The 25,129-nt window shown below is 40.1% G+C and overlaps 1 protein-coding gene across 1 annotated transcript in view; it reads left to right on the plus strand.

The window, feature by feature from the left end:
* MID2 (midline 2) overlaps positions 1 to 25,129 on the plus strand; it is a 136,382-nt gene that overhangs the window by 54,953 nt on the left and 56,300 nt on the right. Inside the window, exons 6-7 of the mRNA XM_075572931.1 lie at positions 1,566 to 1,693; positions 7,025 to 7,168. Coding sequence (XP_075429046.1) covers positions 1,566 to 1,693; positions 7,025 to 7,168 — 272 coding nt within the window. The remainder of the gene's footprint in view (positions 1 to 1,565; positions 1,694 to 7,024; positions 7,169 to 25,129) is intronic.

Genomic DNA, 25,129 nt, shown 5'->3' on the forward strand with positions numbered 1-25,129 from the left:
AAGGAGGGGGAGTGAGAGAGAAAGAGGGGGAGTGAGTGAGATAGGAGGGGGTAGTGAGAGAGAAGGAGGGGGGAGTGAGAGAGAAGGAGGGGGGAGTGAGAGAGAAGGAGGGGGGAATGAGAGAGAAGGAGGGGGGAGTGAGAGAGAAGGAGGGGGGAGTGAGTGAGATAGGAGGGGGTAGGGAGTGAGAGAGAAGCAGGGGGGAGTGAGAGAAGGAGGGGGGAGTGAGTGAGATAGGAGGGGGTAGTGAGTGAGAGAGAAGGAGGGTGGAGTGAGAGAGAAGGAGGGTAGAGTGAAAGAGAAGGAGGGGGAAGTGAGAGAGAAGGAGTGGGAAGTGAGAGAGAAGGAGGGGGGAGTGAGAAAGAAGGCGGGAGAGTGCGAGAGAAGGAGGGGGAGTGCGAGAGAAGGGGGGAGAGTCAGAGAGAAGGAGGGGGAGTGCGAGAGAAGGAGGGGGGAGTGCGAGAGAAGGAGGGGAGAGTGAGAGAGAAGGAGGGGGAGTGAGAGAGAAGGAGGGGGGAGTGAGAAAGAAGGCGGGGAGAGTGCGAGAGAAGGAGGGGGGAGTGCGAGAGAAGGAGGGGGGAGTGCGAGAGAAGGAGGGGAGAGTGAGAGAGAAGGAGGGGGAGTGAGAGAGAAGGAGGGGGGAGTGAGAAAGAAGGCGGGGAGAGTGCGTGAGAAGTAGGGGAGAGTGCGAGAGAAGGAGGGGAGAGTGAGAGAGAAGGAGGGGGAGTGAGAGATAGGAGGGGGAGTGAGAGAGAAGGAGGGGGGGAGTGAGAGAGAAGGAGAGTGAGTGAGGGAGAAGGGGAGAGTGAGAGAGAAGGAGGGGGGAGTGATAGAAAAGGAGTGTGTCCAGGCAGTCACTAGATACAATTGGTGCACTGCACTGAGAGGGCAGGGCTCAAAAAGGAGTGTGCCAGAGCCTGTTTCTGAAGAGGAAGGGGATGTGACTTTGTAAATAGTTGCTATAGAAACAAAAAATGCTTGTTACATTATAATACATTAAAAATGTAATCTAGAGTTGTTATAAAGTATGCTGTAAGTATTTTCTCATAGTACAGAACTGATTTATTTAAAAAAAGCATACATGTAGGATATTGCTTGGTCTGCAGCTTTAACTGCCCTTACTGTAAAGAACCCTTTCCTTTGTTGCTGGTGAAATCTCCTTTCCTCCAACCTTAAGGGATGATCCTGAGTCATTTGTACTGCCCTTGGGATGAATAGTTCTTTTGAAAGCTCCTTGTATTGACGCCGAATATATATTTGTATATAGTTATCAAAGCTGGTGAGAAGGGGAGAATGAGGGGGTGGTGAAGCTGTTGAGGACCTACATTAAGTGTGTGGCCCACGGAGCTTACCTTAGCTTGTGAAGTGGCCGCCAGCCGAAATAATTGCTTACCCCTGGTTTAACCCATTAAACATGTCACTGTAATTAAGTCGCCCTGAATTGATAGTTCGGTAATATAGTGCTTTCACAGGGAGAAATATGCTCCTTCATCATCAGAATCAAACCACTCGTTAGAAGTTGCATATCTGCACACATAATTAATGATGCTCTTATCTCATTACAGAGTCACCATGGCAACCGCATCATCTCAAGTTCTCATCCCCGATGTCAATTTTAATGATGCCTTTGAAACTTTTGCTCTGGATTTCACCAGAGAGAAGAAAATACTGGAAGGGCTTGACTATGTAACAGGTAAGAAAATTAAAAAAAAACACTGCCCTTGGTGAACGTGGTTCGAATCCCGGAGCAGGGGAAAAAAATCTATATCCATTTTTTAAATTAAGTTTTATTTTTGGCTCCCATCCAACTTGTTTAATCTCCTGTACCGTATTACTAAATTGTTTAGGGTGGCAAAAGCCATATAAATTAGTTCCCCTTATTAGCACCGGGATTATCAGACCAAACACTTTTTCCTATCAATATTGTGTGTATTTGGTAATTCAGTGCAAAATACTGTTATTATCAGATTAACCTCTTGTTTTCTTCTCCATAAATTCTATCATCCAGTGGTCAAAGTGGTCTTAGAAAGTAGTGGTACTGTGGGTCTGTAAATATAAAAGTAGTGGCACTGTGTGTAGGTAGATTTAAAACAAGTTGTGCCATGGGTGTGTAGATATAAAATGTGTGGTTCTCTGTACCCCCACTGCATTAATCTGGTAGGATTCTGACTGTATTTATTTCAGACGCACACATACAGACATACATGTGTATACTGTGTACTGTACATGTACACAAATACTCACATACAAAAAAATACAGATACAAACGTGCAGGGACACGCACAAAAGGACTGATACTGTACACACATACAGTGATACAGAGCAGATTGACTCAGATACACACACATACAGTACACTGATACACGCAGAGCATACTGACTCACATATATACTCACATACAATGATACACACAGATCAAACTCACTCAGATACACGTACAGTGGCGAGAAAAAGTTTGTGAACCCCAATGATAATTACAGAAATTCCATAGTTTTTCCATGATAACCTTCTTGAATCAAAACCAGTCTTTTCTTAAATATCCAATAGGGTTTATATTAACCCATTCCATGTATTTTCAAACAAAATGATGTATGAATTAGACAAACAATGAGCAATTAAGAGTAAAGGTATGTGCAAAAATAAGCGAAACCCTGGTTTTATCAGCTAAATTAAAGGGAATAATTAAAATCAGATGTTAAAAAAAATAGGTAGATCTTCAGGGGTGAGTTTGGGAGGCCCCACCTTATATAAAGATCAGAAACTTTGTGAGTTTGGGCTTCACCATACAGGTGCGTGGAAACACGTCATGCCACGATCAAATGAAATCTCTGAGGACCTCAGAGAAGCAGTTATTCATGATCATCAGTCTAGAAAGGGTTACAGAACCATTTCTAAGGATTTGGGGTTCCACCAATCCATTGTCAGACAAATGGAGAAAGTTCTAGATCACAGTCACTCTACCCTGGAGTGGTAGTTCTACCAAAATCTCTCCAATAACAAACCAGCAAATCATCCAGGAAGTCACAAAAATCCCGAGAGTAACATCCAAGGATATGCAGGCCACTCTCGCCTTGATTAATGTGAGTGTTTATGACTCAACTATCAAAAAAGACTGAACAAGAATGGTGTTCATTGAAGGATAACCAGGAGGAAACCGCTACTCTCTAAAAAGAACATTGCTGCCCGTCTGAAGTTCGCCAAGAGCACATAGATGATCCACAAGACTTCTGGAACAATATTCTCTGGACAGATGAGTCAAAGGTAGAACCTTTCGGCCCCAATGAGAAACGTTATGTTTGGCGAAAATCAAACACTGTTCAAATAGAAGAACCTCATCCCAACCGTCAAGCATGGTGGCGGGAGTGTGATGGTGTAATGAGTGCTCACCACAAACAGTCATATATAGAAGCACATGCACACCGCTGGTAGGTGCTGGAGGGGGGTACTTATCTGCCGGTGCGCTGTGTCCAGGGAGGTCCAGACATCCCAGAAGTACTTGAGCAAAGGAATGGAAGCAGGCACACGGTCTTTCTAAAGGTGCAGTTTATTGTGCCACCAAAGGTCCAACGTTTCGGCAATAGAATGCCTTTATCAAGGAGAGGGCCGATAAAGGCAATCTATTGCCGAAACGTTGGACCTTTGGTGGCACAATAAACTGCACCTTTAGAAAGACCGTGTGCCTGCTTCCATTCCTTTGCTCACCACAAACAGGACAGGACCGCGAGGCATAGGTGGGGATTAGTAAACACCGACCTAGAGTTGAGAGGCTACGCCCAGTGCGCAGTTTTGTAGTCGTGTAGTCGGGTCAGGGTAGGAGAAGTCGGTTAGTAGGTATACTTGCCGTGGTCGAGGGTAAGAGACTGGAGGGTAGTAGAGGTCACCTAGTCGAGGTCGAGGGAGCAGAAGGTAGGGTAGTAGATGTCCAAGCTGAGGTTGAGGGTAGGAGACTGTAGAATAGTAGATAAATATCCGTGGCCCAGGTTCATGTGAAACTGCAAGGCAAGACAGGCACAGCAAAACAAAGCAAGGCTGGACAAGGAACAACAGAGTACCTGTGACCAGCACAAAGTAACAAGTAACAAACTGTTATGCTCAGCCAATTTGCAAAGGAAAAGGCCGAGCTTATAAAGGATGAATAGCCAATAGACAAACAGCTGCATGACAAAAGAAGAAAGTCAAACCAGAGCCCTGAATTGTTGCTGTGCAGTGTGCACACAGCAGGTGCTGATGAGGTATAGTTGCAGCAAGTCTGAATTAAACTCTGGAGAGGAGCCTGTGCCCGATCCTCACAGATGGTTTGGGACTGTTTTGCTGCCTCAGGACCTGGACGGCTTTCCATCATTGACTCAACCATGAATTCTGCATTATATCAGAAGATTCTAGAGGAGAATGTCAGACTTTCCGTCTGTGAGCTGAAGCTGAACCCAAAGTGGGTTATGCAGCAAGACAATGATCCTAAACATACAAGTAGATCTACAAAAGAATGGCTGGAGAAGAAGAAATTCCGCGTTTTAGAATGGCCTGGTCAAAGTCCGAACTTAAACCCCATGGAAATGTTGTGGCAGGACCTGAAGCAAGCTGTCCATGCAAGGAAGCCCTCAAATGTCATTGAGTTGAAGCAGTTATGTAAGGAGGAACGGGCCAAAATTCATCCTAACAGATAGGGTTGCCAGGCGTCCGGTATTGGACCGGACAGCCCTGTTTTTGGTTACTCTGTCCGGTAAAAAATGAGAGATAATACCATACCATGTATGTGTCCGGTATTGCCTCTCTGTACATGTATGTGTATGCGGTATTACGTCTCCGGACTTAGTAACCAATCGCGGGATTTCCCCTGAGAATAGATAGAGCAGGGCTGCTGCTGATAGGGGTCTGGGCAGCTTCCTCCATCCTGATTGGCTGCTGCTGTGTAATGCAGCCAATCAGGAGAAGGTGGCAGGAGCCTGTGGGGGGGGGGGGGGGGCAAATAGCGGAGGCAAAGCATGTAGCAGAGAGAGGTGAGGCTGTGTCCTGTGTGTATTTGTTCTGTTTTGTCGTGGTGTGTGTATTTGTATTTGTACTGTTTTGTGTGTGTGTGTGTGTGTCTTCTCTGGCTGACCTGTGGATGTGATGATGACAGGGAGAGGGGATGAGAGGATGAGGGGAGGGGAGTGGGAGGGGTGAGAGGATAAGGGGAGAGAGAGGATGAGAAGGGGTGCAGTATTGCTTGCCATGGGCCTGTATGATTGCAGGTCAGTTATTTATAAATGATCTGACCATTACGTAATTTGATCTAAATTTCACTCCAAGCATGCACCAATTTGCATCAATTTGCACTATTTCATATTCTATTTCCTAAAAAGAATCCTCGGAAGGGCACTCCCTCCTACTCACTCCCACTCACTCCCACTCACTCCCACTCGTGGTGAATACTTGGAGTGAGATTTGGAAAAAATGACGTAACAGTCAGGTCATTTATAAATAACATTCTTCCTCACCAACGATTCTCGCGCGCATCGCACCTTTCACTATTTTGTCCAGTATTTTTGGACCAGCCACCTAGCAACCCTACTAAGGCTTGGTCCCCGCTGGCTGCTGCAGCGCTCGCTATGGCGGGAGATGCGGGGAAAAGAGCCGCCCCTCAATGGGGCCGGGCCCGCTGCAAGGGGTGGCTGCCGCGCTGCGCGGTCCGTTTTTCCTGCAGGCAGGAAAATTGTGAGCAGAACTAGCGATGGAGCGCTAGGCCACGCCCCCTGGCGGTTCAGTGAATGAGGACGAACCTTCCGGGTGACATCATGGCCGCGCCCCCGTCACTCTCCCGTCACGCCCCATGGTGTTTCAGTCAATGAGGACGAACCTTCCGGGTGACAACATGGCCGCACCCCCGTCACGCCCCCCCCTGTCTTTCCCCCTGCAGCACACTGCAGACCGGGAACTCGCAGCCTCGCAGGCGCGCGTTCAGCGCAGACAGCGGGCCGTAGCCCAACAGTAACACTTAGTTGAAGTCATTGCTGCTCAAGGGGGCGCCACCAGGTACTGAACCTAAAGGTTCGCATACTTTTTCACACATGGATATTGAATGTTTTATCATTTGAGGATAAATACATGTTGAAAATGTATCATGTTTTGTGTCATTTGTTTGATCAGGTTATCTTTATTTATTATTAGGACTTAGATTAAGATCTAATACAATTTTAGGTTTGAAATATACTCACATACACACACATATACTGTACTGTACATACACTGATACACACAGAGCAGACTGACTCACATACACACATATACTGTACTGTACATACACTGATACACACAGAGCAGACTGACTCACATACACACACATACTGTACTGTACATACACTGATACACACAGAGCAGACTGACTCACATACACACACATACTGTACTGTACATACACTGATACACACAGAGCAGACTGACTCACATACGGTACACACATACTGTACTGTACATACACTGATACACACAGAGCAGACTGACTCACATACACACACATACATTATTACACAGAGCAGACTGACTCAGATACACACACATACTGTACATACACTGATACACGCAGAGCAGACTGACTCAGATACACACACATACATTATTACAGAGAGCAGACTGACTCAGATACACACACATACATTATTACAGAGAGCAGACTGACTCAGATACACACACATACTGTACATATACTGATACACGCAGAGCACACTGACTCAGATACACACACATACATTATTACAGAGAGCAGACTGACTCAGATACACACACATACTGTACACACACTGATACACAGAACTGTCACTTAAACACACACGCAATCTGCCATGGGATGGTTAGCCAGTCTTTCAAGTCTCCGAAAGTGTTCAGAAGTCTCCCGTTCATTCCAATACACTTGGCCAGTCTGCACCTCAAAGATCCAGCTCATGCCGATGTACATACTGTATGGTCTATATAATGTGAGCAGGTATTGTGAAATCCTCCATGAGTGCACAAGTCAGTGGTGTCCTGATGTCTTCCCTTGTCTCTTCAGCTCCTAACCCTCCTGCAATCAGAGACGAGTTGTGCACTGCATCTCACGACACCATAACCGTCCATTGGATATCTGACGATGAATTCAGTGTTGGCTCCTATGAGCTCCAATATACCATTTATACCGGACAAGCCAACTTCATCAGTAAGTCTTTATGCTAAGAAGTAAAATTACTTTCTGGCCTGCAGCAGTAACTGAGTGGCTTTGAAGTCTGTAAAGTTGGTTCAAACTTCCAGTGTCAGCTCTCCTTGTGACCATGGCCCATATTTACTAAACAGTCTTCTGCCATCAGACAGCTAACAGCCTATTGACTTGATTTGGCTGTAAGGTGATTCTCAGCGCCACAAGGTTTAAGACTGCTTAGTAAATATGGCCCTTAATCTCTCTGTGCCCAAAGAACTGAAGTTAGATTGTGAGCTATTCAGACATTAAATGTTTTTTTTAAATACGTATACTACTAGATACTAGTAAATACTACTTGCAGGAGCAATGGGAACTAACAGTAATGACATGGGACTGACCCCTGCATTAATTAAACACGTCACTATCATTAGGTTACTTTGCTTTTATGTGGGACTAACCTTGTAGTTACTGTAATTAAACACGTCACTGTCATTAGATCACATTTAAGCAGTCAGTTCCTCCTAGGACCAAATTAGAGCAATACCAGTGACATGTTCAGTCTGCGTGACTGGTGCCTTTATTCCAAAAATCTGACACCTATAAGTATTTTGAAATAATTTTTAAACTCACTTTTTAATTAAACATTGTAGGCGGAGACCTGGGACAGGCTTGATTTCCTCTGGATTCTGTCTCTTGTATATAATGTGTGTTTTATTCCCAAAGAAACTAAAACAGCCCAAACTTGCTTTTTAAAATCTGTTCACATTTACTCAAGGGAGACAATGACAATGTTACATTTGTTTTCAACGTGTTACTTTTTACCAACTATGAAAAACAAAAGGTACTTGCTTCACACCTCCATAAAAAGAAAGAATGGTTGATACAATTACCGGTGCTCCATGCGGGAAGATGATAGCCTGCAGCATACCCAGGAACATAGAAAAGGGAAGAAATCGCACAGCACTGACGGATTTTCTCATTCTGATTTATTAAAGCCAAAAACATACAACCTTTCGACCTGGTGGTCTTTCACAAGTGATATTGTGGCATAATGATAATGCCCTGTACAATCCCTTATATATTCCCACAATGCCCTTTGTGAATTATCCTAAATGATTAGCAGGTGTGTTACTGCACAAGAAACTCCCTCTGTTCGAAATATCCATCCTGACGCCCCCTCATTAAACACTGATGACCTCAAGACAAATGAATAAATCAGAATGAGATAATCCGTCGGTGCTCTGCGATTTCTTCCTTTTTCATTTACTTTTTGCCAACTACCAGGGATTGCACCTTTAACTCGTCCACACGGCTTTCAAATAGCAGACAAAGGTCATTTCCAATGTGAAGTGAAAAGGAGAATCAAATCTTTTAATTATGTTCAATGCCGCAGAATGTTGCAAATAATACACCACGCTGTTCGAAGTGGAAGGTTTGCTAATGAAACTTCATTTATTTAGCACTTGTACAGTCGCTAAAAAGTCTGCGAGTAATTGTTTTAAAATGCTTCTATCCCATTTAATTATCCATGTAATAATGTATGCACGTCTGCCTGTCACGAATTGAGTGAAAATAATCACCTGGAGGTCTCCCGTGATGGGTACGCGTCGGGGGGAATTAACAGGCCATTCAGACTACAAGAGACAAAATAGATCTACATGGAGAGTCACATTTACTAAGTAGTGGCACTCCATTAAACACCTTCAGTGTGAAAGACACCTACAGCCTATTTACTTTAATGGGCTTTAGGGCCATACAAACGAAGCTTTGCAGTAAGATGTCTTATGAAGTATCACTGTTTAGTACGTGTGATCCGCAGTGTTCCATCTTATGCCCGATACATTCCACTCAATCTACACATCTTGTAGAAGAATAAGTCACTATGTTGCCCTTTTGGTGATGTCACAAATGCACAGGAAATTCTGGATATCGTAAAGATGTAGTCAGCCTCCGTGTGGGAGAAGGAGAGGCTCAGTGAGTAAAGACACTGACTGGCACTGATTATGAGGGAGAAGGAGAGGCTCAGTGAGTAAAGACACTGACTGGCACTGATTATGAAGCAGAGGAGCCTGGTTCAATTCCTGGTATCGGCTCTTTGTGACCTTGGGCAAGTCACTTTATCTCCCTGTGCCTCCGGCACCAAAAACATAGATTGTAAGCTCCACGGGGCAGGGACCTGTGCCTGCAAAATGTCTCTGTAAAGCGCTACGTAAAACTAGCAGCGCTATACAAGAACATGCTATTATTATTATTTTCGGTGCCAGGGGAACACGCAGACCGGATCCCGTGCCTTCTCCTGCCAATCAGAAATTATCTGTGGGGGTTCCCATTCGGCTGCCACGGTTTTACTGCCACCAGAGCCACAGCATTTTGACACGCACTGATTCACCCGCAGGGGGACTGATTCACCCGCAGACGCACTGATAGATATACACACACATACACAGTGCACATACATTAACACATTGATACGCACACAGTACACCCGCATTACCACACCGAGATGCACACACTGATGTAGATATATTTGCACACTCACACATGTAAAAACTACAATTACAATTGAAAAATGTGGGTGATAGAAGAACTTAAAAAATAAATCGGCACATAAAATATATATCTAAAATCAGTGGTCGACAAATCACCAAAAAATCTACTCGCCACCTAGTACCACACGTGTGCTGCTTGGGCCAATAGGAGCTCGCCACGATGTTAAATTCACTCGCCCCGGGCATGCAAATGTATAGGTTTGTCGAACAATGTCTATAATAGAACAAAACACAGAAGTGTGCTAAAATCGTATAAAGTTACATAAAATTGATGGGAATAGAAAACCTTCACGGAGGCAAATGCCCCGTATTGGGTCACATAAAGTCCCAAAGAGTCCACTAACATGTACACAGATACACACGTGTTACATACACTGCTATATAGACTGCTTTCATCGGAAGCCTGGGATATTTTGTTTAAGCCCTTGCATGGATCATGTGAGCGGAATAAAATATAATGTCCCTTTTTCACATTTCCAGCTAAAAAAGATGGAAAGTGTTATCATCAAATCTATTTTTCCTGTGACTTCTCTATAATGTGAACACGATAGTATGTAATATTCTATGACCAGGATTGTTGATGTTCAGAAAGATTCTTCATAAAGAACCAAAGGTGGGAACTGTGCTACGCTCAACATTAAAGTGGCATTTCTCCTGCATGTTTATTTCTTGTGCTGTAAAATATGGGGTCTGTTTTCACTCTGTTTATCCCTGCTCGCTTATTTTTTTAAACGGTGTGTTTTGTTCCAAAAAAGATGCCTAAACCTAACTTAAGTGAGAGCAACAGGAGGAAATGAGCTAAGCTACTGTAGCAGCACCCTTGTAATCAGTGTTCGACAAACCTATACATTTGCTCGCCCCGGGCGAGTGGATTTAACCCCCGGGCGAGTAAATATTGGCCCAAGCAGCACACGTTTGGTACTAGGTGGCGAGTAGATTTTTTTGTGATTTGTCAACCACTGCTTGTAATAAACCACTCTCAACGTATCCCTTTCAGTGGAGATATAATAATTCCTCTGGATGTGTGAGGAACAAATAGATGGGGATGTGGGGGAGGGGAGAACAAATTGGGAAGATAGGGGGGTAGAGGGGATATATAAAAAAAAACCTGCCTCACCAAACATTAAAAAAAACATTATAGGACTAGAAGAAGTGCAGAGAAGAACCACCAAATTAATAAAGGGGATACTGTAGATATCCTGACATGGGAATACTACCAACATTAGGATTTGGTTACATTACAAAGAGATGTCTTACAACTATAGTACATTATATCTTAGGTCAATATAAGGACCTTTCAAGGGAACGTTTCATCCCAAGGACTGTATGAATAACACATCCCTTCATATCGTAGGAAAGTAGCTTTCACCAGCAGCAAAGGAAAGGTTTCTTTACAGTAATGGACGTGACAGTGTGACAGATTTACTACCCATTGAGACCGTGATGGCAGATTCAATATATATATATATATATATATATATATATATATACTGATACCTCTACATATATATATATATATATACATATATATATAAATATAGAAGAAAAAGAAGCGCCAAATCCTAGTGCATTACTGTGCAAAATCGATATATTTAATTCCCAAAAATCTCAATAAAAATGAACTCACAAACATAGAACAAATAAAAGCATGTTATGAGATATACTCATGCTCCTAGGACCAGGAAACACTGCTTCACTGCTGTGATGAGTCCGTGACACCACTGGATCCAATGCTGCCTTTGTTGCTCACCGCCTGCAGGAACTAACGTCATAGGCACTCCGCAAATGATCTCTCCCAGGGTACAACACCAACGATGATCTTGCATCTTCCATCCCCTGAAGAAGTCAGTCCATCTGATGAAACGCGTAGGGAAGGTGTGCAGTGTATCTTCCTAGACACTTGCTTCAGAACTGCTCAGACACTATACCGATCCGGTATCATCTACCATCTATGTGACGTCATCCGCTGGTGTGCCGCATCTACCATCCCCGGTGGGAACCAAAAGATCATCGTTGGTGTTGTACCCTGGGAGAGATAATTTGCGGAGTGCCTATGACGTTAGTTCCTGCAGGCGGTGAGCAACAAAGGCAGCATTGGATCCAGTGGTGTCACGGACTCATCACAGCAGCGAAGCAGTGTTTCCTGGTCCTAGGAGCGTGAGTATATCTCATAACATGCTTTTATTTGTTCTATGGTTGTGAGTTCATTTTTATTGAGATTTTTGGGAATTAAATATATCGATTTTGCACAGTAATGCACTAGGATTTGGCGCTTCTTTTTCTTCTATTTTTCTATGCAGGTGGAGAGGGAGGTCGTTGTACCCTCTTAAAGAAGCTGCCTGTTTTTTCCTGTTAGTGCTACATTTACTCCCCAATACTGGACATATTTGTTTGGACTCTATAGGACTATCTACATTGAGCAGACAAAGGAAGGTTCACAGCACTATGTATTTTATTTTTATTTTTGAGTTGTTTGCTTATTAGACATTGATTTATATGCATTTTTGGTATATATCGATTTTTTAATATTACATTTTATTAATTACATATTTTTATTAATTTATATTGATTTAATATTTAGTTATACCATCAATTTCTGGCATTTCACACAATAGCGCAGTCCTCTATTGTATATATTGCATACATATATATATACATATTATATATATACATATTATATATATATATATATATACAATATAACATTAAGAAAATGTTAGGCATCTTTTTGTAAAGGGATTTGCTGCATAAGATAAAACATAGGCAGAGCATTTATCTAAGGAGAAATCTAATTGTTATTACTTGGTTCATGAAGGAATTGTAATTCATTATGAGACACAATTGGCAAATATTTCACTGCGCTTTTCTATGGATTGCTCTGGGTCAATAGAATTTTAAGTATAGATGAGTATTTATAGAATTAGTACATTATCTATAGGTTAATTACACAGCCAGTTATCATTTAACAAAGGTTGATCTCGGACAATTCTTTTTTCAACCTAATATTCCATGTATAGTGGCACTTGTGTTGTCATGTACAACCATGCTATGAAACCTTAGAAAATATACCTAGCTAAAGTGGGAAAGGAATTTGCCAATATGCAGTTGAGGCCAGCATGGTAAGTAATGCATCAACCCCCAAATATGAAAGATATTAAGAAGTGATGTCCCTCATTTTCTGGAGGCCAGGTGGACCCTGGGTTTCACAGCATTTAGGAATAGAGAGGTGCAAAACATTTGCAGGAGGTCGCGAACCACATAAAATTTGCCTGCAAAAAAATTTTGCGACCTTGCTGGAATTCACTATCGATTTGCCAAGCCATTTTAATCCAGACCCTGAAATATGGCTTTGGGAGGAGAAGAGAGAAGAGGCCAGTTTAGTGAAGTACCTATTGATTTATATAACCGCAAAATGTATTCTCCCCTACTTATTCTCTCTCTCGCTGCTGTATTTATCTCTGCTTTAGTTATTCTCTCTCCTCTCCAGCAAAAGCCCTATTACAGGATCTGGCAGTGAAAAGGCTTGTTGAAACTGAATTGTCGTGACAAATTTGTGATGTTTCCTCATTTTCGAGCAATGCAAAATGCTGTGTCTTTTGGCAAAATTTACCAAAAAAAAATACCACTTTGTCACATTTGCACATCTCTACTGAGGAAGAAAGCATGAAAGCAAAGGGAGCTACGGATCCCTGGAGATTAAACACCAGCTGTCATTCAAACCTCAATCTGGCTACTGTCGGACTCCCTCCAGTGAAGCAGCACTACAATGCAATATTGTTGGCCTAACTGGAGTAAGAAAAAAAGAACTACTCATTGAGCTCAAAAGCAGATGCCTATTCTACTACAGAGGTACAGCAAATGGAATAATGAGTGGACTAGGCTTCATCATTAACGAGGAGCGGGGAAACAATATAGTAGAGTATAAAATGCAATGGAAAAGAGCAGCCAAGAATCATCATTCAGTTGACAAAGAGATACAAGCCTCAGATTACTCACGTGTATGCCCCAATATCACGTCACACAGGCAATGGAGTGGAAGATTTCTACCATGAAATCAACAAATGTAACAACTTAAGGGATATTGTCACCGTCACCGGAGACCAGGATCACCTGGCCAGACAGAACAACAGAGTTAATAAAAGTGAATTTATTGGTAACCGCAACTGTTCAGAACATACAACAAACACATCCAACTGGGGTAACTGGGGAGTACTCTGCAGGCCTTGGTTCAGGAACCTCTGTGAAGAAATGTTCCCCGTTCTGCTCCCACGCAGTGTTCAGCAGGCACTGCTATCAGCAACCCCAACCTACACACCAGGAACCCAGAACTCTGGAACCTATACCTGCCACTGGCTCTGGCTGGAATTCCCACTAGAACTAACTAGGGGTCTCCCTCCCCACCTTTTACACCGCTTGGCACCTCATGGATACATTAAGGGAGGGTTAAGGCCTTCAATATGACCCAACCCCTAATTGGTGGGTTAACATGCAATATTAAAAGAGTAACAGGAAAACAGTTACATGTAAAAGTTCAACCTGAACTGGCAACATTTCTCCTGAGTACCCATGGTCCCTGAAGTGATGGAATCCGACTGCACAACACAGATACATAAAGTGTATACATAATACAAATGTATTACTGACCGGTAGGGATAATGGCGGGGTTAACCTTTATTCAAAGCAGCCAAATCTACCCCTACCACAGTCACCTCAAAATCATTATGGGATGAGATTTACATGCAAAGATTAGCGCCCAGCAGAAAGACAAAGCGTCGGTAGGGTTACGGCGACATGAATTTACATGGAGACAGACAGATTGGTAGAATTTGCGGAATGTGAAAACTACTTAAAGAATTCATTCTTAAAGAAGATTTGTTTTGATACAAGAATTAATCACCAATTTGTTGCAAATTACATCTTAATGTAAAATATTGAAAGAAGAAAACTGATTAAAAAGACGGTAAAAAACAATTAACATCAAGAAACTCAAGAATAACGTCAGAGAATTCCAACCGGAGCTGAAAAACTATTGAGATTTATTGGAGATGCAGATGGATACTTTGACAAACAAGTATGAGATTCCTATGAAGATTATAGCTGAAAGTGCAGAGAAAACTGGAGGAATTGCCAATAAAAACAAGATAAGAAGATATCAACAGAGACAAAGCAATTACTGAGGAAACAACAATAAATTAAGCAATCCCAAGAGGCAAGAACGAGAATTGAATACGCAGAGCTGCGCAAGACGCGCCCGCAACTGTATGACTGAGGATGTAAGAAAATGTCACTGCGATATGATGAAGATAACAAGGCTATTGAAGGTAAGTTTAAAGAAGACAAAGCAAAACTTATGATTGTCAAGAAGAAATTGCTGCATTTGAACAAGACAATTGATCAACACTAAAAGACTGCACTTATCGTGAAGAAAATGTGGCATTTTTACTACAAATTGTACAACAACACAAATACAATAACAGAGAGCATATTCAAACAAATGAAGAGTGAAACAAGAAGGCAATAAAATCCACACAGAATGGAAATAACTACAGTACAGACCAATCAGTCTACTTCCAATCACTTAACATATTTTTCTTAAGATACAGTGTACACTACAGTAGCGGTGCGCAAACTGGGGGGGGGGGCGAGATTACCGGCGGGGGGCGCGGGTTTTACAGAGGCCCGTGCGCTTCCCGAAGGCGCTTAAATGAAGTGCTGGGGAGCTGCAGGGCCTCTGTAAACAATACTTACCTTGATTCAGCCGGCACCTGGAGACGCGTCGCCATGGCAACGCAGCGTCAAATGACGCCGCGGGGTCATGTGACGTCATGACGCCCAGACGCCGGGAATCAAGGTGAGGAGGGAGGGGGGCGCACGGAGCGGAGGATATAAGGCAGGGGGGCACAGGGAAAAAAGTTTGCGCCCCCCTGCACTACAGTACTCACTAATTGGTTACAAGAAACGCTAGACTTTACCCAGCCCAGAGAATAAGCAGGATTTGAAGTTGTACAATAAATGATTTCTCTAAGTAATGAGTATCATCTGCCACTGAGTTTAGGATTCGTACATTACAAAAAAAAGTACTTCATTATGTCTACACCTCAGCCATTTTAAATGCATTAAGATTCCTTATTCCAGGGGTGCACAAACTTTCCCTGCTTCGACCCCCTGCCTGCTCTCCCCTGCCCCCTCCTTACCTTGTCTTAGGTGTCAAACTGTGTCACGTGACCCCGCTGCGTCATTTGACGCTGCGATGCCATGGCGACGCGAGCCGAAGACAAGGTAAGGGACGTTGCAGAGGCCTCACGTGATCCCTCGGCATTTAATTTGAATGCCTTGGGGTAAGAGCGTGGGGCCTCTGCAACTGCCACCCCCTCCCCCAACCCTCCCGAAAAATCTTGCGCCCCCCAGTTTGCGCACTCCTGCCTTATTCTATCAAATACGATTCGGCATTAGTGCACGGTAAACCCTGTTGAAGTCAAAAGCGCTTTCTTTGCACTAGTGATAGATTGGTGCTATCACACGCTAGAATAAGACCCCAAATGTTTAAGAAGCATACACTTAGTTTTTTAAGGAACATTTATGAGAATGTCAACAATTTCATTGCCTGAAGATACAATCTAGATAAGGATCAGCAAGAGTATGTGACAAAGGGACACCCTGTCACCAAAGCTTTTCACAGCCTCACTTGAAGATTTGTCTCTGTTCTTTTCATGTTATCCTGCTGTGTGCTCTAACGGAGATCATGCCTGCATATTATCAGTGTCTCAGAAGTCTTACTGCAATAAGCCAGTCACCTGTGGATTAATCACCCAGTAGATTCATGCAATGATATTCAGCAATATATGAATTTTATTTTGAGGCTTGTTTGAATACATGGGACTTACTGGGACTTATACTTTCGGCCTAATTTTGTGCACCGACATTTACTAGCCTCAGAGCCAGGCAACCATTGCAACCCTCTGTAACTGTGTTTCTAAAGACACAGCATAAAATACAGCATGAAGGTTTTTTGAAGCGCTGTTCTGTTTGTTTGTACAAACTACCCTTCCGTCCTAACGGGTGGATGTGAAACTTCTACCTTATGTGCAAAATAACAACTCAATGGAATGGGGGAAAGGAGTAAAATGGTTTGAACGCAAACAAGGGAGAATAAATAAAATGGCAAAGGGGTTGGAACATCTTTGGATAAAGATAACACAACTTTATGCTACAATAACATGACTTTAAGCCTATGCTATTGAGATGTGTTTTTCGGAAGTTGTTTATGTATATTAGCTTGGAGGATTCACATTAACCTCAGGGAACGTTGTTTGTTGATGTTTTAGGTAATGTCATGTTATATTCACTGACTTGTGGATCTGGCCATTAGAGCGACTTTCCTAGCCCTGAATTTTACCAGTCACGAATCTTAACATCTGTGTTGTCAGGATAGGAAAGGGAATGCAGAGGAGGAGGTGTGAATTGGCAGGATGTTTCTGTACAGAAAAATCTTATTGAACAGGGAATTTCTACTGTTTTATTATTATTGCCTGCACATATTGATCAGTTACCAATTCACAGTTTAATGAATGGGACACAAAGGGGCTTACTCATTAAACTGCAATTAGAGAATTTGCAGGTGAAAACAGACTTTTTTTTTTGCATAGATCTGCATCTCTGTGCCCAGGACATACTTGAAATTGGGAGGTAACTCTCAATGTATTACTTCCTGGTAAAACATTTTAGAAATAAATAAATAATCATTAAGAGGCTATTGCATATCCAAACTGCATTTTGTGATGATCTGGAAGTCACAGGAGATGGAGAGAATGCTGGAACGTGGAGGGAGGAGAAAGAAGAGAGAGGGTTGGGATTTGAAGAGGGAAGGGATGGAAGGAAGGGCGGGAAGGGGAGAAAGATGGAAGGAGGGGGGAGGAAAGGAGGAAGATGGAGAGGGAAGGTGGAGACGGGAGGAGGGAGAGATGGTGGGGATGTGAGGAGGGGGACAGAGGGAGGGGATGGGAGGAGGGAGGGGGAGAGAGAAGGTTGAGATGGGAAGAGGAAGAAGGGGGAGTGAACGAAGCAATTTTAGTAGGCGGCCCATTTACTTATATACTTTCAAATACATTAACCATATGGCGAGACAAAAGTTTTACATACAGTACTGTATTTTCCATCTGCATTGGTAATATTGCATTTTAATGAATAGGACTGAACATGAAATGAAATTAATAGTCAAATGTATGTATGTATATTTTTAATTTATATAGCGCCATGAATGCACATAGCGCTTCACAGCAGTAATACAGGTGACATAATCATATAAATAACAAGTAATACAAATAACACAATATGAAGAAGTGCTTCAGACATAAAAGTAACATTTAGGAAAAGGAGTCCCTGCCCCGAAGAGCTTACAATCTAATTGGTAAATAGAAAGAACGTACAGAGACAGTAGGAAGGTGTTCTGATAAGTGCGTCTGCAGGGGCCAAGGTCGATGTATGAGGTGTGAAGTATCAGCCACTGAGCTAATCATATGCTTCGTTAAGGTGGTGGGTTTTAAGATTTATATTTTTAAATTGAGATTTTGTGATGCCATTGGTATACCACTACTTATTAATTTATAACCCCACAGTACCACTACTTATTCATTTACAACCCCATGGTACCACTACTTATTCAACCACAAGGTACAGTACCAAAACTTATTTAACCACATGGTACCATTTACAGACCCACATGACAACTACTTTATTTAAGTGTCTGACGAGTGAAAAATTCCTAACTTATAGATGCCCCCGCCAAAACAGGTATATTTGAGCCAGTAACATACAGGAGAGTGTGGGAATGGTTTAAATATATATTATATATAATACATATATATAAAATTATGTACACAACAAATATATCAGGGTTTTCTTTTTAACAAGCATCTCATAATGTCTGCAAATGTATCAGCAAATTTACTGTAAGTGTTTTTGATCGATCAGGAAAAACAAACATACTGTAGGAGATTAGAGATAAAAGAGAGAGAGAAGATTTTTTGGGATAGAAACATAGAGCGAGAAGGGTTTTGGGATAGAGAAAGAAAGAGGGGGTGTTGGGATGGGGGAGAGAAAGAGAGGGTGTTTTGGGGAGAGAGTGAGTTAGAGAGAGAGAGAGAGAGAAGCGGGAGAGTGACAGGGGAGAGAGAGAGCAGTAGAGAAGGGTTGTGGGAGAAAAAAAGGGAGAGCGAGAGAGATAATTGTGATAAGGGAGAGAGAAACAGAATGCTGGCGGGAGAGTGAGAAGCAGAGAATGCTTGGGGTAAAAAAGAGGGGGTGGTGAGAGGCACAGGTGAGAGAAAGGTGATACTGTAGAGTAGGGAGAAATTGAAAGACAAAAGGCTGGTGAGAGAGAATTACAGAGAGAGAGCAAGATATATACAATACAGCGAGCAAACAGGAGAAATGTACAAGTAAGAGAAAGGGGAAGAGAGAGAAGGGTGGGAGGGAGAGATGAGGGGGAGTAACAAGGGAGAGAGTCTTTTGTTCTGCACCATACACACCACTTTGCTCATTACTAGTCAGCGTGTGTTACACACACAGACAGAAGAATCCTCACTGTGTAACTGTGTGAATCTCCACCGGGATATTACTCTACTGTACTGCATGTAAAAATTTCCAACACTCACTGCCAGAGTGGTCAGTCACACATTGCAGAGCGATATAATAACACCCAGAGAGATATAATAACACCCAGAGATATATAATAACACGCAGAGCGATATAATAACATGCAGAGAGATATAATAACATGCAGAGATATAATAACACGCAGAGATATAATAACACCCAGAGATATATAATAACATTCATAGAGATATAATAACACCCAGAGAGATATAATAACACCCAGAGATATATAATAACACGCAGAGAGATATAATAACATGCAGAGATATAATAACACGCAGAGATATAATAACACCCAGATATATAATAACACGCAGAGATATAATAACACCCAGAGAGATATAATAACATGCAGAGATATAATAACTCACAGAGATATAATAACACCCAGAGATATATAATAACATTAATAGAGATATAATAACACCCAGAGATATATAATAACACGCAGAGAGATATAATAACATGCAGAGAGATATAATAACGTGCAGAGATATAATAACACGCAGAGATATAATAACACGCAGAGATATATAACATGCAGAGCGATATAATAACACCCAGAGATATAATAACATGCAGAGAGATATAATAACATGCAGAGATATATAATAACACGCAGAGAGATATAATAACATGCAGAGAGATATAATAACAACGTGCAGAGATATAATAACACGCAGAGATATAATTACACGCAGAGATATAATAACATGCAGAGAGATATAATAACACGCAGAGATATAATAACACCCAGAGATATAATAACACCCAGAGATATAATAACATGCAGAGAGATATAATAACAACGTGCAGAGATATAATAACACGCAGAGATATAATAACACCCAGAGATATAATAACATGCAGAGAGATATAATAACACGCAGAGATATAATAACACCCAGAGATATAATAACATGCAGAGAGATATAATAACACGCAGAGATATAATAACACCCAGAGATATAATAACACGCAGAGATATAATAACACGCAGAGATATAATAACATGCAGAGATATAATAACATGCAGAGATATATAATAACATGCAGAGAGATATAATAACATGCAGAGACATATAATAACATGCAGAGATATAATAACATGCAGAGAGATATAATAACACCCAGAGAGATATAGTAAGACCCAGAGATATATAGTAACATGCAGAGAGATATAGTAACATGCAGAGAGATATAATAACATGCAGAGAGATATAATAACATGCAGAGAGATATAATAACACCCAGAGATATATAATAACACGCAGAGCGATATAATAACATGCAGAGAGATATAATAACATGCAGAGATATAATAACACGCAGAGATATAATAACACGCAGAGATATAATAACACCCAGAGATATATAATAACATTCATAGAGATATAATAACACCCAGAGAGATATAATAACACCCAGAGATATATAATAACACGCAGAGAGATATAATAACACCTAGAGATATATAATAACACGCAGAGAGATATAATAACATGCAGAGATATAATAACACGCAGAGATATAATAACACCCAGATATATAATAACACGCAGAGATATAATAACACCCAGAGAGATATAATAACATGCAGAGATATAATAACTCACAGAGATATAATAACACCCAGAGATATATAATAACATTAATAGAGATATAATAACACCCAGAGATATATAATAACACGCAGAGAGATATAATAACATGCAGAGAGATATAATAACGTGCAGAGATATAATAACACGCAGAGATATAATAACACGCAGAGATATATAACATGCAGACGATATAATAACACCCAGAGATATAATAACATGCAGAGAGATATAATAACAAGCAGAGATATATAATAACACGCAGAGAGATATAATAACATGCAGAGAGATATAATAACGTGCAGAGATATAATAACACGCAGAGATATAATAACACGCAGAGATATAATAACACCCAGAGATATAATAACATGCAGAGAGATATAATAACACGCAGAGATATAATAACACCCAGAGATATAATAACACGCAGAGATATAATAACATGCAGAGATATAATAACATGCAGAGATATAATAACATGCAGAGATATATAATAACATGCAGAGAGATATAATAACATGCAGAGACATATAATAACATGCAGAGATATAATAACATGCAGAGAGATATAACACCCAGAGAGATATAGTAACACCCAGAGATATATAGTAACATGCAGAGAGATATAGTAACATGCAGAGAGATATAATAACATGCAGAGAGATATAATAACATGCAGAGAGATATAATAACACCCAGAGAGATATAATAACACCCGGAGAGATATAATAACACCCAGAGAGATATAATAACACCCAGAGAGATATAATAACATGCAGAGAGATACAATAACATGCAGAGAGATATAATAACACCCAGAGAGATATAATAACACCCAGACAGATATAATAACATTAATAGAGATATAATAACACCCAGAGATATATAATAACACGCAGAGAGATATAATAACATGCAGAGAGATATAATAACGTGCAGAGATATAATAACACGCAGAGATATATAACATGCAGAGCCATATAATAACACCCAGAGATATAATAACATGCAGAGAGATATAATAACATGCAGAGAGATATAATAACATGCAGAGATATAATAACACGCAGATATAATAACACGCAGAGAGATATACTAACATGCAGAAATATATAATAACAGGCAGAGATATAATAACACCCAGAGAGATACAATAACATGCAGAGAGATATAATAACACGCAGAGAGATATAATAACACGCAGAGATATAATAACACGCAGAGATATAATAACAACCAGAGAGATATAATAACACGCAGAGCGATATAATAACATGCAGAGAGATATAATAACATGCAGAGCTATATAATAACACCCAGAGAGATATAATAACATGCAGAGATATAATAACACCCAGCGATATAATAACACACAGAGATATAATAACATGCAGAGAGAGATAATAACTTGCAGAGAGGTATAATAACATGGAGAGAGGTATAATAACATGCACAGAGATATAATAACATGCAGAGAGATATAATAACATGCAGAGAGATATAATAACATGCAGAGATATATAGTAACATGCAGAGATAAATAGTAACATGCATAGAGATATAATAACACGCAGAAAGATATAATAACACGCAGAGAGATATAATAACACCCAGAGAGATATAATAATATGCAGAGAGATATAATAACACGCAGAGATATAATAACATGCAGAGATATATAGTAACATGCATAGAGATATAATAACACGCAGAGAGATATAATAACACGCAGAGATATAATAACACGCAGAGATATAAGAACATGCAGAGATATATAGTAACATGCATAGAGATATAATAACACCCAGAGAGATATAATAACACCCAGAGAGATATAATAACATGCAGAGATATAATAACATGCAGAGAGATATAATAACACGCAAAGAGATATAATAACACGCAGAACGATATAATAACATGCAGAGAGATATAATAACACGCAGAACGATATAATAACATGCAGAGAGATATAATAACACGCAGAGAGATATAATAACACGCAGAGAGATATAATAACATGCAGAGATATAATAACAACCAGAGATATAATAACATGCAGAGATATAATAACACCCAGAGATATAATAACAAGCAGAGATATAATAACAAGCAGAGATATATAGTAACATGCATAGAGATATAATAACACACAGAGAGATTTAATAACACGCAGAGAGATATAATAACATGCAGAGCTATATAATAACACCCAGAGAGATATAATAACATGAGAGATATAATAACACCCAGAGATATAATAACACACAGAGATATAATAACATGCAGAGAGATATGATAACTTGCAGAGAGGTATAATAACATGGAGAGAGGTATAATAACATACAGAGAGATATAATAACATGCAGAGAGATATAATAACATGCAGAGAGATATAATAACATGCAGAGATATATAGTAACATGCATAGAGATAAAATAACACGTAGAGAGATATAATAACACGCAGAGAGATATAATAACACGCAGAGAGATATAATAACACCCAGAGAGATATAATAACACCCAGAGAGATATAATAACATGCAGAGATATAATAACATGCAGAGCGATATAATAACATGCAGAGAGATATAATAACACGCAGAGATAATAACACGCAGAGATATAATAACACGCAGAGAGATATAATAACATGCAGAGATATAATAACACGCAGAGATATAATAACACCCAGAGATATAATAACATGCAGAGATATAATAACACCCAGAGAGATATAATAACACCCAGAGAGATATAATAACACGCAGAGATATAATAACACCCAGAGATATAATAACACCCAGAGATATAATAACACCCAGAGATATAATAACATGCAGAGATATAATAACACCCAGAGAGATATAATAACACCCAGAGAGATATAATAACACGCAGAGCGATATAATAACACCCAGAGAGATATAATAACACCCATAGAGATATAATAACACCCAGACAGATATAATAACACCCAGAGAGATATAATAACATGCAGAGATATAATAACACGCAGAGATATAATAACATGCAGAGATATAATAACACCCAGAGAGATATAATAACACACAGAGATATAATAACACGCAGAGATATAATAACACGCAGAGATATAATAACACGCAGAGATATAATAACATGCAGAGTGATATAATAACATTCAGAGAGATATAATAACACGCAGAGATATAATAACACGCAGAAATATAATAACACGCAGAGATATAATAACACGCAGAGATATAATAACACGCAGAGATATAATAACACGCAGAGAGATATAACACGCAGAGAGATATAATAACACGCAGAGAGATATAATAACACCCAGAGAGATATAATAACATACAGAGCGATATAATAACACCCAGAGAGCTATAATAACACCCAGAGAGATATAATAACACGCAGAGGTATAATAACACGCAGAGAGATATAATAACGCGCAGAGATATATAACATGCAGAGAGATATAATAACACGCAGAAAGATATAATAACACGCAGAGAGGTATAATAACACGCAGAGAGATATAATAACACGGAGAGAGATATAATAACACGCAGAGAGGTATAATAACATGCAGAGAGATATAATAACACGCAGAGAGGTATAATAACACGCAGAGAGATATAATAACACGAAGAGAGGTATAATAAAATGCAGAGATATATAACATGCAGAGAGATATAATAACATGCAGAGATATATAACATGCAGAGAGATATAATAACACGCAGAGAGATATAATAACATGCAGAGAGATATGATAACATGCAGAGAGATATAATAACACACTGAAAGATATATAGATGCTATTATATATTCAATTTATAATTAAAAGTAATTAAGAACAATTGTATCCTGTAAAGTGTGTACAAAATCTCAAATAAATACCACATATACAGTAAATGTTAATACAAACTAATTACAGTATTAATAAAATATTATTTTGTGATGATAGTAACAAAAGTAGTCCAAGTAAAATCACTGTTCATGGATTATATCAATTGAAATAAAAGGATGAATCAATTGATTGTTCTCCATGAAGCCGATTCCCATACGAACCTCAGCAGCCTTCCAAAAATGGAAACAGTCACTAAAAAAGAGGGATGGGGCACAAAAGAAGAGAGAAAGTAAAATAGTGTAGTATTTGTATTGCAACATCAA

The sequence above is a fragment of the Ascaphus truei genome, chromosome 16 (genome assembly GCF_040206685.1).
Source record: "Ascaphus truei isolate aAscTru1 chromosome 16, aAscTru1.hap1, whole genome shotgun sequence".
NCBI classification, from domain to species: Eukaryota; Metazoa; Chordata; class Amphibia; order Anura; family Ascaphidae; genus Ascaphus; species Ascaphus truei.